The sequence below is a fragment of the Aspergillus pseudonomiae genome, assembly GCF_009193645.1.
Source record: "Aspergillus pseudonomiae strain CBS 119388 unplaced genomic scaffold BDV37scaffold_100, whole genome shotgun sequence".
NCBI classification, from domain to species: Eukaryota; Fungi; Ascomycota; class Eurotiomycetes; order Eurotiales; family Aspergillaceae; genus Aspergillus; species Aspergillus pseudonomiae.
The window spans coordinates 1-14,582 of NW_022476092.1; the positions used below are offsets into that span (position 1 = coordinate 1).

A 14,582-nucleotide genomic window follows, 5' to 3' on the forward strand; every position below is an offset into this window, starting at 1 on the left:
GGGGGGGGGGGGGGGGGGGGGGGGGGGGGGGGGGGGGGGGGGGGGGCAGTCGGAAGCTTGGCCAAGCACACCAGGGTCTTGGTGCGATCGCAATTAGTGTTTGGAGTGTTCTGACTGGAAGACCATGAATGTGATTTGATCGGTTAGGGGCTGGAGAGGCCGAACCGAGGAATGGATTTCACGATCCATGATGTCAAAGGATGGCCTAAGTCCGGGCGTTCCGCGATGGTGGCTGACTGGGATGGCGATCAACCACTATTGATCAATGGCCTTTCTTTGGAGCAGTATGACTGACTATCAGTCTTTGCATTAGGCAGATTCTCGTCAGCTCTGCAATTGCTTCGCTCACCGATCGGGTTCCTTGTGCGCATCTCCTTTCGTGCCAACATCACTAGAAATTAGAACCAAAAATAATAATTAAATCAAAAAATAAATAAAAAAAGATGGAAGCGATAAAAATAAACGAGTATAAAAATAGGGCTGTCAGATCCGAATTATCCAGACATAACTCGATCAAGAAGTTCCGGTACGAGTGCGAGCCAAGTGGGTCAGTGGGAAATGAAGCAGAGAAAAAGTCGAATCCCAGTGCCAAGTGGAATGTCAGATTGCCATCCACAGACGCTGATAGGTCCCTTGCATCCAATCGAGTCTATCCATGGATGCCAGGTGTGGCTATGCTCTCTTCCGATGAAGAGTTTTCTTTCTGATGGAGAATTCTCAGACATCGAAAAGTAGGCAGAAACATAACTCTCAGTCACTCAATCGGGTCCCCTCCGCTTACTAAGGTTCCCTCGAGTCATTCATTCTCTTCCTGTCCGGAACCGAAGCACAAGTCACAAAAACAATCCCAGCAGACAATCAGTCACGATGCTTGGCAAAAGCTTGACCACTCGGTGTCATCCAGGTTCGACAGAGAAACAGTGCAAGGAGTTATACGAGGTTAGCAAGAATCACAGAAACAGCTGGTGTCTACCATGACGAGCCACTTGGTGGAGACAATGCTGTAGAATAAATATCAACACCCTCTTAAGGTATTAAAAAACAAAGAACTAGAGTAGTCCTATATACCAGTATCACAACCGAAGACGTAAGAGCTAAATATTTCCAGCCTTCACAGTCTAGTGTCTATTTGGTAAGGCACGCAGACAGTCTATTCAGTGCTACTTAGTAGGGGTAATGTTGGTCTTTTGGTAAGTTGCCTTGCATCGCCGAAGCCCTAGATCAGGTGCCTTCCATAGTAGTTACCATTTGCAACGATAGCAGCCATAACCCTTGTACTCTACCGCCGTTAATTCTCACTACAGATGATTCCTTTTATTAGATCAGTATACTCGTAACTAACAAGATATATTTCAAGACGAAGAACTAAACTACTCTGCAAGCATATGAACGAATGTCCTGACCGAGATTTTCTTGATGTCCCCGACCGTATAGCGTTGTCATCCTAGTCCTGTGGCTAAAAGCTATACCTCACTGGAGTGACATATGTATCTACTTACTCGTTTTATTCGACAGCCTACTTTTATTCACCAAGGTTGAAGTGATTAACTACAGACATACCTGATAAAGTACGCTGAACCCCTACCATCACCATAACTAAACGAGTGACCTACGTGACGGACAGCTTAGCAGTCTACGGGTAAGCAACCGTCAACCCGGCGCATGCTTATTGATCTTACGCTTATGCGAACACCCCCCCCCCTTGTCATCCCACCCACACAGTTAAGTACCAGTAACTTGATAAGTCCACGCGGGCACATTGGCTCAACTATGACCTCGAGTCCTATCTCTATTTTTCTTGCTTCCTCACATAACACATTTTCGGCGCGATGGGCGGCACGTGGGCACAGATGCTCCCCGGCACCGCCGAGTTCACCGACAGTAACCTCGATTCCCAGGCCGGCAAGGTCTTCATCGTGACCGGTGGAAATGCAGGAATCGGTCTGGAGCTGGTCAAGATGCTGTACGGCGCCGGCGCCACGGTCTACATGGCCGGACGTTCACCCAGCAAGATCGCAGCGGAGATCGAGAACATTACTGCCCAGCCAAGCGAAACGCCCGGTGTGCTGAAGAGCCTGCACGTCGACCTGGGCGATCTGACCACCATCGCAAAGGCCGTCTCGACATTCCTGCAGCAGGAGTCGCGGCTCGATGTCCTCTGGAACAATGCCGGCATAGCCCATGTGCCGGCGGGCAGCACATCTGCTCAAGGCTACGAGGCGCACATGGGAACCAACTGCCTGGGACCATATCTATTCACGAAGCTGCTGACGCCCATTCTGGTCAAGACGGCGGAGAGCGCATCGCCCGGCGCCGTCCGCGTCGTCTGGGCCACATCGAGTATCGTTGACATGGCAGGCCCGCCTGGCGGTCTGCAACTCGCCGAACAAGCTCCTGGCAAGCACAACCAGGACAAGGCGCACAACTACAGCGCCTCCAAAGCGGGTAACTGGTTTCTGGCCTCGGAGCTGCATAAGCGCACTGCGCGCGCTGGCATCACAAGTGTGGCGGTCAACCCCGGCAATCTGAGGACGAAGGGATGGGACGGGGTCCCGTTCATGGTGCGCACGTTGTTGTCGCCTTTCCTGCACGGCCCCGAGAAGGGCGCATACACGTACCTGTGGGCCGGGCTCAGCCCTGCGGTCAAGGTGGAAGATGGCGGCCGGTTTGTGATTCCCTGGGGCCGCTGGCACCCGGACCCCCGTGCAGACTGCCTGGAGAGCTTGAAAGACAAGGATGAGGGTGGCAGCGGCCTTGCTGCTGAGTTCTGGGATTGGTGTGATGAGCAGACTCGGCAGTATGCTAGATCTGGGGAAGGGGGTAAATCAAGTCTGTAGTGCTTGATGTTGAACATGGCAGCAACGCCGTATATGTTATTTAATACACAGCATTTATTAAGCTAATTTGCGATATAGTATAGAGACACAGACAGAACAAGGCTAGGGATAGCCTATGATACATTTCTGAGCAGATTGATCTTGAATTGAATGACTTTGGAAGCTTTTAAGACAGAACTATAAGCGTGGAGTTTTGTTAACCACTTCTACGGGTAAGGTAGATACGGTTTGCCCCTAAATGTGTTGAAATTTATGAGATAAAGCAGTTAAATATAGGGAATTTATTTGCCCCCCCCCCAGTTTACGATAGAACCTTATGATTCTTGGGGGATGAGCGATCACAGAGAGGCCATGTAGTATGAATTGAAAACGTTTAAGTTTATAGAAAATTACAAGGGCCAGGCGCTGGAGACATAATATGGCTAACCTTCATGGTGCGTTGGAAATCTGATAGTTAAATAGTTGAGGGCTGCCTATCGAGTCAGGGCTAGTTTTACAAACCCGTTTTCTTCAGAAAGGTAGATATTGACCCGCGAACTGTTCCAAAGCTTGTAAAGAGCGGTAGTCAACCCTGTAAGTCCATGTCTGGCTGCAAACATCACGATTCTTTCTAAACGAGGAAGAAGCACAGTCTCTAGCCAGCTAATGTTGAAAGCATTACATTCATGATCACACGCAGCAACTTCTAAGCATCCACTGGGCCAACCTCCCGCAGACGCACGTAGCAGCTTCGTGGCTCATGCGTCATGTATAGGTTTGATTTGTACCCCGAAAGCGCCGGAGGACACTTCAAGAGCTCAAAGTTCCATATCATCACGGTCAGGAAAATCTTAATCTCAACATATGCCAGTCTCTTCCCATAGCATCCGCGCGTGCCCAGTCCGAAGGCGAGCTGGGGTCCCGCCGTCGCATCGAACGTTGTGCCCTTTTCACCTGTTGCGAGCCAGCGCTCGGGCTTGAAGCTTGATATGTCGCTGGGATCCCATGCCCGGTCGTGCCCGTTTTTCTTGGCCGACTGACTAGACGCTGAGCGCCGGGCCTCATCCACCTGAAAGGCAGGACGCATCATGGAAGCGCCGGTCACCAGAGTGGTGACGCTGGTGCCCTTGGGAATGCCATAGCCGAGGAGCTGGGTATCGACCATGGCCTGCCGATCGACAAACGAAGCGGCACCCGCACAGCGCAAGATTTCCTCCATCGTTGCCTCGAGATAGGGGACCCGCGCGCCGGTGATCTCTTCAATTGTCGGTTCGCGGGCTTGCTCCTTTGCCGTGGCAAACGATGTCCAGAGCGCCTCACGCAGCCTATCCTGGGTGTCTCTATTGTCGGCCAGGAATTTCAGACCCCAGCAGAGCGCGGTGCTGGTCGTTTCGTGGCCTGCGAAGATGAACCCAAAGAGCTGCACGGTTGTCAGTTCCAGCTCGCTGGATTCTCCAGAGGGGGCAATATACCTCGTCAATCATCACGCCTGAGAAGTACTCGGGCGAGCGTCCGTCCTTTTCAGCCAAATCTTTCTCGTTAAGAATCATTCGGTCGACTGCAGAGCGCAGTTTTACATCCTGGTCGTTGCCGTTTTGGAAACGCTTGACGGCGTCCTGGAGCTCTCGCTTGAGACAGTCGTCTTTGCTCTTGGCCGCTTTCTTGATCTTGGGCTTGCGCATCACATACGCCCATGTCAGTCGCGGCGACGGGTTGCCTTGTACTTCGCCAATCGTATGTGTCAGGTCCAGGATGGACTGCAGAAGCTGGTCTTTCTGGCCCTTGGCGAAAACGATTGGTTCATCCTTGCTGGCGGGGAGGTTGTAGTCCTGCGCCTTGACTGCGTCAAGATCAGGCTGTACAGCACTGTGCTGAAAGCCGGCGCCGAATGCAAAGGCGCTAATGGCATCGAGCGACATGTGGTTGAGGTCGGCGTTGGCCACCCAAGGGTGTCCACGAGCGGCGCGCGCTTTGACACGCCAGAGCTCCATGAGCAAGTTGACTTTCTTCAGAATGGCAGGGGCGGCGACGTCGTGCAGGAAAGTGGGCGTCATAAGGTCCTGGATGAGACGACGCTGGGCCTTAAACGTGTCATTCGTCTTTTGGCGGATGTGGTGGTTTGGCGCGACGCCCAGGAACAGGTCGCCCACGACGTCTGATCGATCAAATTCTTTCCGGCGGGTCATCAGGTCGTGGGCCTCGCGGAAATCGGCCAGAATGACGAGTGGCTTGCCAAAGGGCCGGATGAAGACCTGGATGATGGGCGAGTTGAGCGAGTCCATGAGGTCGGTCACATAGGTGATAAAGGTGCCCTCGCTCTTCTTGATGTTCGCAAGCATGGCTGGCACATTGCCGAGCAGCCTATGCGATGAGGCGACATCGTATGGGATGCCGGGGATGGGCTTGGGTAGCGCGGCGCGGTAGAGAGCATATACGGCGACAATGATGGCAGCGACGACCAGGCTGGCCGTCGTGCCTGGCATGGCAAAGGACAGCATCGCTGTAGAGAGGATGTCAAAAGCGATGCGTAATGGGTCTGGGTCGGTTGAGCGAGAGCAAGAATTGAAATGCAGCCGGTATCAGGAATGGCACCCACTCGCCAACTGTCTGACTGAAAACGTCTTGCTCTCCATGACAGCTCGTAGTGCATCAGTATGTCACTGCGCGTCAGGTACTCCGCACACTGAGCCGGCTGTAGAAACAGGTGACAGGCTTTCGCGTAAGGCACGATAATGAGAGTAAGGAGCTGATCGAGTCAGCAATGACAGGGTGCTGACTGCATGCTGACCTGCATGATGACCCGCATTAAATACGAACCTGTACGCTGACCATATGTAGCCGACATGCTGGAAGGTAACCAAGCTTATTTTAAGTGACACCTTCTTATCTCACTTGTCATGTTACATAGATTAAATCCATCCTACTGCGTGGCTGAACGTGTTGTGTGTGTGGATCGTCCCGCTAGCCGGCGCATTTATCCTTGGAAGAATGATCTCAGCGACTCCAGACTCATCAACACTATCGTGAACGGCTTGATGCAGACAGCTGACACGACAGATCCCTGGAGACGTTGAAATTCTGCTTGACAACTCGTATTCATAGCCATACTATAGACGAGCAGTAGGAGGACGTCGATACTAGGACCGTACCGCTAAGCTCATAGCCTTCTGACCTAAGCAATTTCTTACTCTTAGTCTGATGGATTCGTTATGAATGTCAGCATAAGCAGAAATATAATGAAATAATGACAGGGCTCGTTTCTTCCTTCCTACAGTGTTGCGTACAGCCCTTGACTGAGCGATCCTTTTGCGTCTTCGCGCGTAGCTTGCCATGCTCTCTCAACCCTACAGGGTCGCCTTCTGGGCTTTTTCCCTAACCACGCTTTTCGCAGCTGCCATTTCCCAGTTTGCCATAGGCAATATTGGATTAGATGCCAGCGCTGCCCATAGCAATGCTTGCCGTAACATGCCCGGCGATCGCAATTGGCCGAACCACGACACATGGAGTGAGCTCAATCGTACCGTCGGTGGCAGGCTCATGCGCGGCCAGCCACTGGCCCAGGCTTGCCATGGAGCCACCTTGAATGCAGGAGCCTGTGTAGCTCTCCAGGACACATACAATTTCCCAGAGCTATAGTGAGTTCACACAGTCTTACTCGCGCCGGGGCTAACCATGAGACCATTAGTGTCACCGACCCTGTCAATGTCATGTCGCCCTACTGGCTCAACAATTCATGCAGCCCCTATGCCCCATACGCCAGTGCCGGCGGCTCCGGTACCTGCACGCTTGGCAATCTCGCCCAGTATACCATTCGGGTCACGGGCGCCGACGACGTCGTGGCTGGCATCAACTTTGCCCGGCAACACAACATACGCCTCACCATCAAGAACACCGGCCATGACGTGCAAGGACGCTCTACCGGCGCGGGCTCCCTGGGTCTTTGGATGCACAACCTCAAGGACATCTCCTTCATCGACTATTCCAGTCCAAAATATCACGGCAAAGCCGCCCGCATTGGCGCCGGCATCGAGGTCGGGGAAGCTTACGAAGCTGCGCACAAAAACGGCCTGACCATCACCGGCGGCACTTGCCCATCTGTCGGCGTCGCTGGAGGCTGGTTCCCCGGCGGCGGCCATGGGCCCCTCTCAAGCATATACGGCCTGGGCGCCGACACCACGCTCGAGTTCGAGGTCGTGACCGCCGATGGCACAGTCGTCACCGCTACGCCCGACAACGAGCACTCGGACCTGTACTGGGCGCTGAGCGGCGGCGGTCCCGGCAACTACGGTGTCGTGCTATCCATCACGGCCAAGGCATGGCCAGACCAGTCCTTTGCTGGAGCCGCGTTCACATTCGTCAACACTAACGACGACACCTACTGGCAGGCGATCCGGGCATGGATGAAGGCGCTGCTCGCGCTCAACCAGATCCCAGGCCTCTCCACGGCATCCGGCTTCAACAGCCAAGGCTTCACCATGAATTTCGCCACGCTTCCCGGCGGTACGCAGGAGAGTCTGAACGCGGCGCTAGCACCCTACATGAAAGAGCTCCAGGGCCTGGACATCCTGATGGTAGCAAACACCACGACGGTGCACCCCAACTTCCTGGACCACTTCAACGCCTTCGCCGAATCGCCTCCCATCAACATCACCATGGCCGCGCGCATGATTCCTGCGTCACTAGTGCACGACGACGCAAAGCTCGACACGCTCGTCTCCACCATGCGCGCCCTGACAGACGAGCAGGGCGTCTTTGCCCTCGTCTCCAACAACGTGTCCCTGGCCCGCGTCGGCGTCGCACCCGGGACCAATTCCGTACTGCCGGCGTGGCGCGACACGCTCTTCCTGGCCAACTTCGGGCGATACGTTGCCAACGGCCAGTCCTGGGCCGACCTGAGCGCTGACCAGACCCGCGTCAACAATTGGCAGACTTTGTTCCGCGATCTGACGCCTGGTGGCGGTGCATATGGTAACGAGGCCACGTTCAACGATGCATCCTGGAAGGAGGACTACTTTGGCGCCAATTACGACCGTTTGCTTGCCATTAAGCGTGCATATGACCCTGAGGGCCTTTTCTGGGCTAACACTGCCGTCGGGAGCGATGCTAATTGGGTCGCGCAGCCTGATGGTCGGTTGTGTAGGCCCTAGGTAGGGGTGTGTTGAATGTTCTTATGTCTGTGTTGTTCAAATAGAGGAGGGCTTTTTTACTCCCTCTCGGATGCTGAAGATTGGAGTGGAGCATGAAGTGTGGCGTTTTGCATTGTGATATCTATGATATACATCTCCTAGGTTATAGGGCTAGCAGCGCTCGGTTGTTGGCAAAAGATTTATGATTTTATGATTCATTTTATTTCACCATCCCATATCGATATAATAGAATAGAAATTTAAAGCACGCACCGGTTCGAAGCGGACAAGCAACGAAACCGTGACCTGTTGGGATGTAGAATTCCTGCCTAAGGATGTACACTTGACCTGAAGAATACGTCCTATGTAGCAATGCGATATTGCAGTGCGATGGGACATGAATAGAATGACACTGATTGAAGACATAGGCAGTAGTCCAGACTATCTTCTGGGCGGAATCATAACTATGTCCTGGGCTGGTCGTAGCTTCTGTGCTGAGTACTCGTCGTCGAGGTTCTTGTAGAAGAGTATATTAGGGTTCTGCTCCTGCTATAGCCGTGGCATCCCTGAAAGGTATGATATTATATCAGATATCTACTAGACAGGTTACAGCAGCGATAGATGGCATAGGATCTGATCTTTCAGGAAGATAAATAGTCATTATTCTTCCTGTACGAAAGAGGTGTCATGCAAACCCTGACAGCACGCGTTTATATCTCGAGCAACCTCATCCATTGAGGAGTAATCCCCCTTCCAACAACGTAAAATAACGCCACCAAGTACAAGCGTATCCACACTCGGGTATTCCCCTATAGTAAAAAGATGCTCTACCCGTTTTATTAATCTCCCAGCGCTAAGAGTCTTTTCCAATTCGTGGTAAGGCTTCTCGCCCGTCTCGATTTCAAACAGCGTGGAACCAAAGGCGAAGATCTCAGTTTTGATATCAGGATCAGATCCAGGCCGATAGCTACACCATTCATAGCACACCATTGCCACTTCCCCGTCGATCCCAGAGCCAGAAAAGTCAATAAACTGTATACGGCCCGCCTGATCTAAAACTAAATTGTGACAGCCCACATCCGCGTGGATAATATTCTTAGTGTGTATGTAGCGCAAACCCTCTGCAGCCTCTAGGGCCCAACGGAGCCTTGTCTGCATTGCCGTCTGCGACTCCTGGATCTTCTTGCGCAGACATTCACCTCGCTCGAGGACTATTCCATCCTCTGTAATTTCCCGGATACTTGCGATGCGAGGATGATTGCCTAACCGTTCGTAAGCGCGGACTTCAATGTTGTATGCTTGATAAGCGAAATTGTCTGTAGGCCTGGGGCGGCGTTTTATGACTGAATCGCTATTGATTGCATAAACTGGACTTATTGTGCCCACGGCAATCAATGAGTACTGAGGATTTCTGGCGGAGAAGTTGGATTCAACAGGGGGTCCAACCATTTTGCTAGGGAAGAGAAAGAAAGATATTGCTAGACGGAAGAAGTCCAGAGCTGGAAAGGGGATGGATTGGTCTCTTGGAAATGATTGAGGTTGTACAAAGTTAGCCCTTACTTCGAATGGGCTTAGCCGAATCTGTTATACATGTAAGGAGCTCCCAATGATATCTAGAGAAATTAAAAATATATTCATAGAGATCTCGATTCTATTGATTTATGGATGGAAGGTTTGTTCAATTTTGCAACTGCAGCGTTGTGTTATACTATCATGACTGTCATCTTGATTTCAAGTTGGACATATAAACCATACAGAAGCAATTGTTTACTCGTAGGGTTACCGATCCTTTAGTTGCGGATTTTGACCTGCAGACCCTTGCTGCCCTTGGCGGGGATCGGGATAATGTAGTCTGCATTCACATCAATGTCCCTCGATCGGTACGTGTCGTAGAGTTCCAGCGTGGGCCCCGGCTGGCCGCGATAGAGGTCGTATTTCGTGAAGAGTGTCGCCAACGTCATCGCCATTTCGCGACGAGCAAGCGTCATGCTACAAAGCCCGCCGGTTAGTAACTCGTCCGGGGGGAAAAGGAAAACAGAAGCCGGGAATCAACTTACCCAACACAGCCTCGCGTGCCGCGGGAGAAGCCAAGGAAGTACTTGGAGAGCTTGGGCTGCTCGATCCAGCGCTGTGGACGGAACGCGTACGGATCAGCACCAAAGGCCTTCGGATTCATGTGCGTTTCCAGCGGCGACATGCTGTAGATGGTGTTCGGCGGGATGACGTATTGCTTGCCGTCGACCGGGTTGTCGTACACGATCGGGACGTCGGGGTTCATTCGTACTTGGCGGTTCATCACGCCGGGGTGCAGACGCACGCTCTCGGAAATGATCGCGCCCAGATACGGCAGGCTGTCGACTTGGGCAACGGAGATGTTGGTCGGATCCGGTATGGCCTCGCTGAGCTCTTTCTTCAGTTTGGCGAGCTCTTCCGGGTTCGCGAGCAGATGGAACACGGCGCACATCAGCGCGTGGGCTATTCATGTGAAGTTAGTTGTGGACGACAGACTTGGGGTGATGTGACTGACCAGTGGTTCCCTCGCCCGCAAAGACAATCAGCTGGGCTTCGCTGGCTAATCGAATGTCGGTCTTCTCCTCCGCCGGCAGAGAGCTGTTCAGGATGCCTTCGAACACGGTGCTCTTGACTCGCTCTGGGTTTTTGGAGGCTCGGATTTCGCGGACCTTGTGAATCCACCACTGCAGAGGCATGTTAGTCTGTGAGGGCAGTGTGTGGGAGCACAAGCGAGGTCACTTACGTCTTGCCGCTCGCGCAGGGCAGTCAAGACGGGGAAACAGAGCCGTACGAGCCAGACGGGCGCATTTTGGGCATATTGCACGAGCCATGGGACCAGGCCAAAGATATGCGTGAGGTAGAAGAACCACTCGGTGGATTCTTGGAAGTCTTTGCCATAGTCAGGAGAGTCCATATAGCCCATGTTGTCGCCAAAGGCATAGAGAGTGATGATATCGCTTGCGCAAGCCTTGAACACGCGGTGGAGTTCAACGATTTCTTCAGCCTTGCCAGACGTTTCCAGGCGCGTCATCATCTTCTGCATGTAAGTCTTCAAGATGGGCTCGAGGCGGCGAACACTAGCGACAGAGAAAAAGGAGTTGAGAGCATTGCGCCGGCGACGGTGCAGGTCATGGCTTGGGGTGGACACGATAGAGTAAGGGGCTGGTAAACAAGCGTAGGTCAGTGGCGTCCCCGGCAGGCAGATATTGTCAAGACATACTGCCCGTTCTTTGAGCGACCCATACAGGCTTATCCGTCTTCCTTAAAGTGGTCGGATAGGCCTGGTCGATAAACTCGGGGTCGTTCCAGTGGACTTCATGCGGGCTGACACGGATGAGAGGTCCTTTCGACCTGACGCGTTAGTCCCATTGTCTGCAGGTGGAAGAACCGAGGACGAGCATACCGTACTGTTCGTGTAGTTTTGCAACGTGGTTGTAATACTGCCCTCCTTTGACGATTTCAAAGTAGGACTCGTATAGGAACGTCAAGGCTATGAGCGGTGATTAGATTCTTGCATTTGATGGATGGGCGAGAAAAGGTACCAGCTAGCTTGGGTCCTGGAATTTTGGCCAATGCTAGGGGTGAGAAATAGACTGGTGGCCAACTGGTTAGCTTTTCGTGGGCAAGTATCACAGACACTATCAAGTCATACGCCGATAGATACTCGTGCTAATGGTGTGGACGATGAAAATGGCAACCAGCACGAAGAGGACTTTGCGCTGCCAGCTTTGCTCGGGGTCGGCTAAGGTCGCAATGTTAGACCCAGCATCTGTCCACAACCGCTGGAAGGCTGGCTCCAGGTTGGGCGCTGACCAGTTGAGGATGGAGTCCATGATGAGGTGCAGAGCACAGTGGGGTGGGCAGTGGGCACGCGACGGCGCGAGGACGACTAATATATGTCAAACTCCCAAGATATTAATAGCTCAAGTGCATTTAGCGCAATGTATAACACGAGCGGTATACTCAATGGGCTGTGTTTCGACGAGCGCTGACTCTGATGGTCGAGTGTCATGGTTCGCGTAAGGGCGAGGCAATTGATAACAGCCGGATTACCGCCGGCTGACGGCAAACGGTAAGCATGCAGCTCCAGAATGGATAAGCAAAAATTCTGCATAATACGCTGTATCATACTATGTATAATACTCGGTATAGCACTCGGTATAATACTCGAGTGCATCAGAGCCGCGGTGCTTCAGGTTTCCCTCAGTTTGCGAGTCCCATCCACAATGGCCTCTTACTATGCGAACCTGACCACGATGGTCCAGCATGCCTGGAGCCAAGGTGATGTTGCAACCTACGTGCAACAAATTCGAGAGAATCCACAAGCATTGGTATGGCTGCTGGTCGCCGCCTATGCTACGTACTGGGCTTTTACTATCATCTACAACCTCACTCTCCATCCACTGGCGCATTTCCCGGGCCCGTTCTTGTGCCGCATCAGCAATCTACCGCAATGCTACTACGAGGCAATTCTGAATGGGCAATTCATGCCGGAAATCGATAAGTATCATGAGAAATACGGTCGATCTGCCCGGTCCCGTACGCGGTAGAGCGCCGACTGACTGACTAGCCTTATCCAGGCCCGGTCGTTCGAATCAACCCAAATGAGGTCCATATCAAAGACTCTTCTATGTATCACGCGTATGTAAGCCTGGGAAGCCGTTGAGAAATTCGAACAGATACTAACGCACCAGCTAGTGTCTATAAGAACCCGGCTTTCACAAAAGACCCGGGCTCTTACGCTCTTGGCGTGTCTCAGGGCATGGCGTTTACCATATCAATTGACCAACACAAAGAGAAGAGAAAGACCCTGAATCCCTGCTTCTCTAAGCTTTGCATCAGCAACATGGAGGACACGTTGTATGATGAATATGACAAGGTCTTCTCGAAAATCAAGGAATATGAACGCAAAGGCGAACAGGTCCCCATTGCAGAGCTCTTGTATTGCTACACAGTGAGTCAGCGCATACTCGAGAACCTAAACGAACATGAGCTCAATCACAATAGGCCGATATAATCTCCAGCCATTTCCTCGGGAAGAATCTCGACCTCATTGCGGCCCCCAACTTCATCGAACGGTCGGCAGAGATGCAATCTTTCACCAAGGGTATCTGGATGGCAGTCCACTTTTCCTTCATCCGCTACATTCTGGTTGCTACGCCGCGGTGGATGTTAGCGTACCTCAGTGGCACTTTTGTCGATGTGATCTGGGTAAGTCACTCTACGTTTGAACTTTAGATTGTGGCTAATCGCAAGAACGCCAGTTTGTCGAACGTGCTGCGCAGGCTGCCATTAAGACGTTCGACCTCGACAAGGCTCTGCAAAAGAAGGCGTACGAAGAGACCATCTTCGACCGCATGCTCAGCGAAAACGCTAGACGTGAAGAAAAGGGCCGAAAGGTTAGGCCGCTCCATTTCCGAGAGCTTGCAGATGAGGGCACCGGTATCCTCAACGCAGGCACTGAGCCGAGTGCGATCATGCTTTGCTATGCAACCTACTTCTTCTCCCGTTTCCCTCACGTACAGAAGCCTCTCCTCGAGGAGCTTGCTTCCGTCGAGCGCCAAAATGGAAGACTACCGCTGCGCAAGCTGGAGGCATTGCCATATTTGGTGAGTGTCTTGGTGCCCATGTCGATTCGAGAAAAGCGCTAATCCTTTGCCATGCAGACTGGCTTTATTAAGGAAAGCCTGAGATACATGCCACTGATTCCGGGCCGGTTGCCTCGCGTCGTGCCCAAGGGAGGTCTCTACGTACCCGCTGTAAATAAGACCATTCCTGAAGGCTGTGTTGTCGGCCTGAGTCAGTTGCACATCTCCTTCGACCCAGAAGTTTTCCCGAGCCCGTACGAGTTCAGGCCCGAGCGCTGGTTTGCCGAGTCAGGCAAGGACCTTGACCATTGGGTGCTTGCATTCTCGAAAGGTCGAACTGACTGCATCGGCAAGACGTGAGTGATTCCCCTTGTACCAGATGGGGCTTTCTGGGAAGCTGACATCAGTAATAGCCTTGCGTACGCGGAGATGTACTTGGTTCTCGCCAACTTGTTCACGAGTTTCGACATGACGTTAGCCCCTGGAAGCCGTGAGGGCATGGAGTGGGATGATCGTGTCGTCGCGCATTCCAAGCAAAACTTGCGCATCCTCGTCAAGTCGAGGACGGCGTAAAGAGCTCTATCGTGCGGACGCCTGAAAGGACTAGCTGAGGGGGACACATATGCTAGCATTTCACGTGATGATCACATGACAGCGGGAGTGTATTACATTAAAATCAGTAGACACAAGTTAGAACCAGAACACTACTTACGATTTATCCTCGATGAACCATTCACATTCTCGCTATCTACTTTAACAGTACATTGCTCTCTTAATGTTCCAGACATGTTTGATGGCTTCTAAGTCGAAACGATGCAGTGTTAACTGTCGGTCCGACTGTCGATTCACCAGATTATTAGTTTGTTTGACATAGTAGTGCGACCACGTTGCCGGCCAAAATCACATATGACAATGCAGTTAATAGGGTCTGAATTTTATCCAAATTTTATACGTTCTACGAGAATGGCCTTTGTTCTGATAACGTCTAAAAATCATGTTTCTGCTCTATGAACACTAATTACGTTGATCACATTAAGCAAT

At 52.2% G+C, this 14,582-nt stretch overlaps 6 protein-coding genes across 6 annotated transcripts; 3 read left to right on the forward strand and 3 right to left on the reverse strand.

Moving 5' to 3' along the window:
- The first annotated feature begins 1,763 nt into the window (after positions 1 to 1,763).
- BDV37DRAFT_290363 (NAD(P)-binding protein) lies at positions 1,764 to 2,909 on the forward strand. Its single transcript, XM_032088701.1, has one exon. It carries the CDS (start codon positions 1,830 to 1,832, stop codon positions 2,835 to 2,837), a length of 1,008 nt encoding a protein of 335 aa, XP_031936566.1. The 5' UTR covers positions 1,764 to 1,829; the 3' UTR covers positions 2,838 to 2,909.
- Positions 2,910 to 3,493: 584 nt separating this feature from the next.
- On the reverse strand, positions 3,494 to 5,526 carry BDV37DRAFT_290367 (cytochrome P450 monooxygenase). The gene is made up of 2 exons (XM_032088702.1): positions 4,289 to 5,526; positions 3,494 to 4,236 (listed from the first exon to the last, which is right to left on the reverse strand). Exons 1-2 carry the CDS (start codon positions 5,312 to 5,314, stop codon positions 3,523 to 3,525), a joined length of 1,740 nt encoding a protein of 579 aa, XP_031936567.1. The 5' UTR covers positions 5,315 to 5,526; the 3' UTR covers positions 3,494 to 3,522.
- A 755-nt stretch (positions 5,527 to 6,281) lies between these two features.
- Positions 6,282 to 7,963, forward strand: BDV37DRAFT_275403 (FAD-binding oxidoreductase; the record flags this gene model as incomplete). Its single annotated transcript, XM_032085391.1, has 2 exons — positions 6,282 to 6,413; positions 6,494 to 7,963. 2 exons carry the CDS (start codon positions 6,282 to 6,284, stop codon positions 7,961 to 7,963), a joined length of 1,602 nt encoding a protein of 533 aa, XP_031936568.1.
- A 638-nt stretch (positions 7,964 to 8,601) lies between these two features.
- On the reverse strand, positions 8,602 to 9,390 carry BDV37DRAFT_290372 (kinase-like protein; the record flags this gene model as incomplete). The annotated part of the gene is made up of 2 exons (XM_032088703.1): positions 8,602 to 8,691; positions 8,725 to 9,390. The coding sequence occupies 2 exons, from the start codon at positions 9,388 to 9,390 to the stop codon at positions 8,602 to 8,604; spliced, it is 756 nt and encodes a 251-aa protein (XP_031936569.1).
- A 232-nt stretch (positions 9,391 to 9,622) lies between these two features.
- On the reverse strand, positions 9,623 to 11,915 carry BDV37DRAFT_6910 (cytochrome P450). Its single transcript, XM_032091072.1, has 8 exons — positions 11,606 to 11,915; positions 11,496 to 11,546; positions 11,357 to 11,443; positions 11,174 to 11,296; positions 10,697 to 11,115; positions 10,469 to 10,637; positions 9,999 to 10,416; positions 9,623 to 9,930 (listed from the first exon to the last, which is right to left on the reverse strand). The coding sequence occupies exons 1-8, from the start codon at positions 11,784 to 11,786 to the stop codon at positions 9,732 to 9,734; spliced, it is 1,647 nt and encodes a 548-aa protein (XP_031936570.1). The 5' UTR covers positions 11,787 to 11,915; the 3' UTR covers positions 9,623 to 9,731.
- Positions 11,916 to 12,179: 264 nt separating this feature from the next.
- Positions 12,180 to 14,114, forward strand: BDV37DRAFT_275406 (cytochrome P450; the record flags this gene model as incomplete). Its single annotated transcript, XM_032085392.1, has 8 exons — positions 12,180 to 12,234; positions 12,280 to 12,474; positions 12,534 to 12,594; positions 12,652 to 12,907; positions 12,961 to 13,164; positions 13,218 to 13,562; positions 13,620 to 13,897; positions 13,955 to 14,114. The coding sequence occupies 8 exons, from the start codon at positions 12,180 to 12,182 to the stop codon at positions 14,112 to 14,114; spliced, it is 1,554 nt and encodes a 517-aa protein (XP_031936571.1).
- Between the last annotated feature and the right edge of the window lie 468 nt (positions 14,115 to 14,582).

What these genes read in the sequence shown, in the direction of transcription:
- BDV37DRAFT_290363 (XM_032088701.1), top strand. Translation starts at nt 1,830, where the DNA reads ATGGGCGGCACGTGGGCACAGATGCTCCCCGGCACCGCCGAGTTCACC.
- BDV37DRAFT_290367 (XM_032088702.1), bottom strand. Translation starts at nt 5,314, where the DNA reads ATGCTGTCCTTTGCCATGCCAGGCACGACGGCCAGCCTGGTCGTCGCT. An exon ending in CAGGCGTGATGATTGACGAG is followed by an intron (nt 4,237 to 4,288) that starts GTATATTGCCCC and finishes ACAACCGTGCAG; the next exon opens with CTCTTTGGGTTCATCTTCGC.
- BDV37DRAFT_6910 (XM_032091072.1), bottom strand. Translation starts at nt 11,786, where the DNA reads ATGGACTCCATCCTCAACTGGTCAGCGCCCAACCTGGAGCCAGCCTTC. An exon ending in AAAACTACACGAACAGTACG is followed by an intron (nt 11,297 to 11,356) that starts GTATGCTCGTCC and finishes TCAGGTCGAAAG; the next exon opens with GACCTCTCATCCGTGTCAGC. An exon ending in GGCACGCGAGGCTGTGTTGG is followed by an intron (nt 9,931 to 9,998) that starts GTAAGTTGATTC and finishes CGGGCTTTGTAG; the next exon opens with CATGACGCTTGCTCGTCGCG.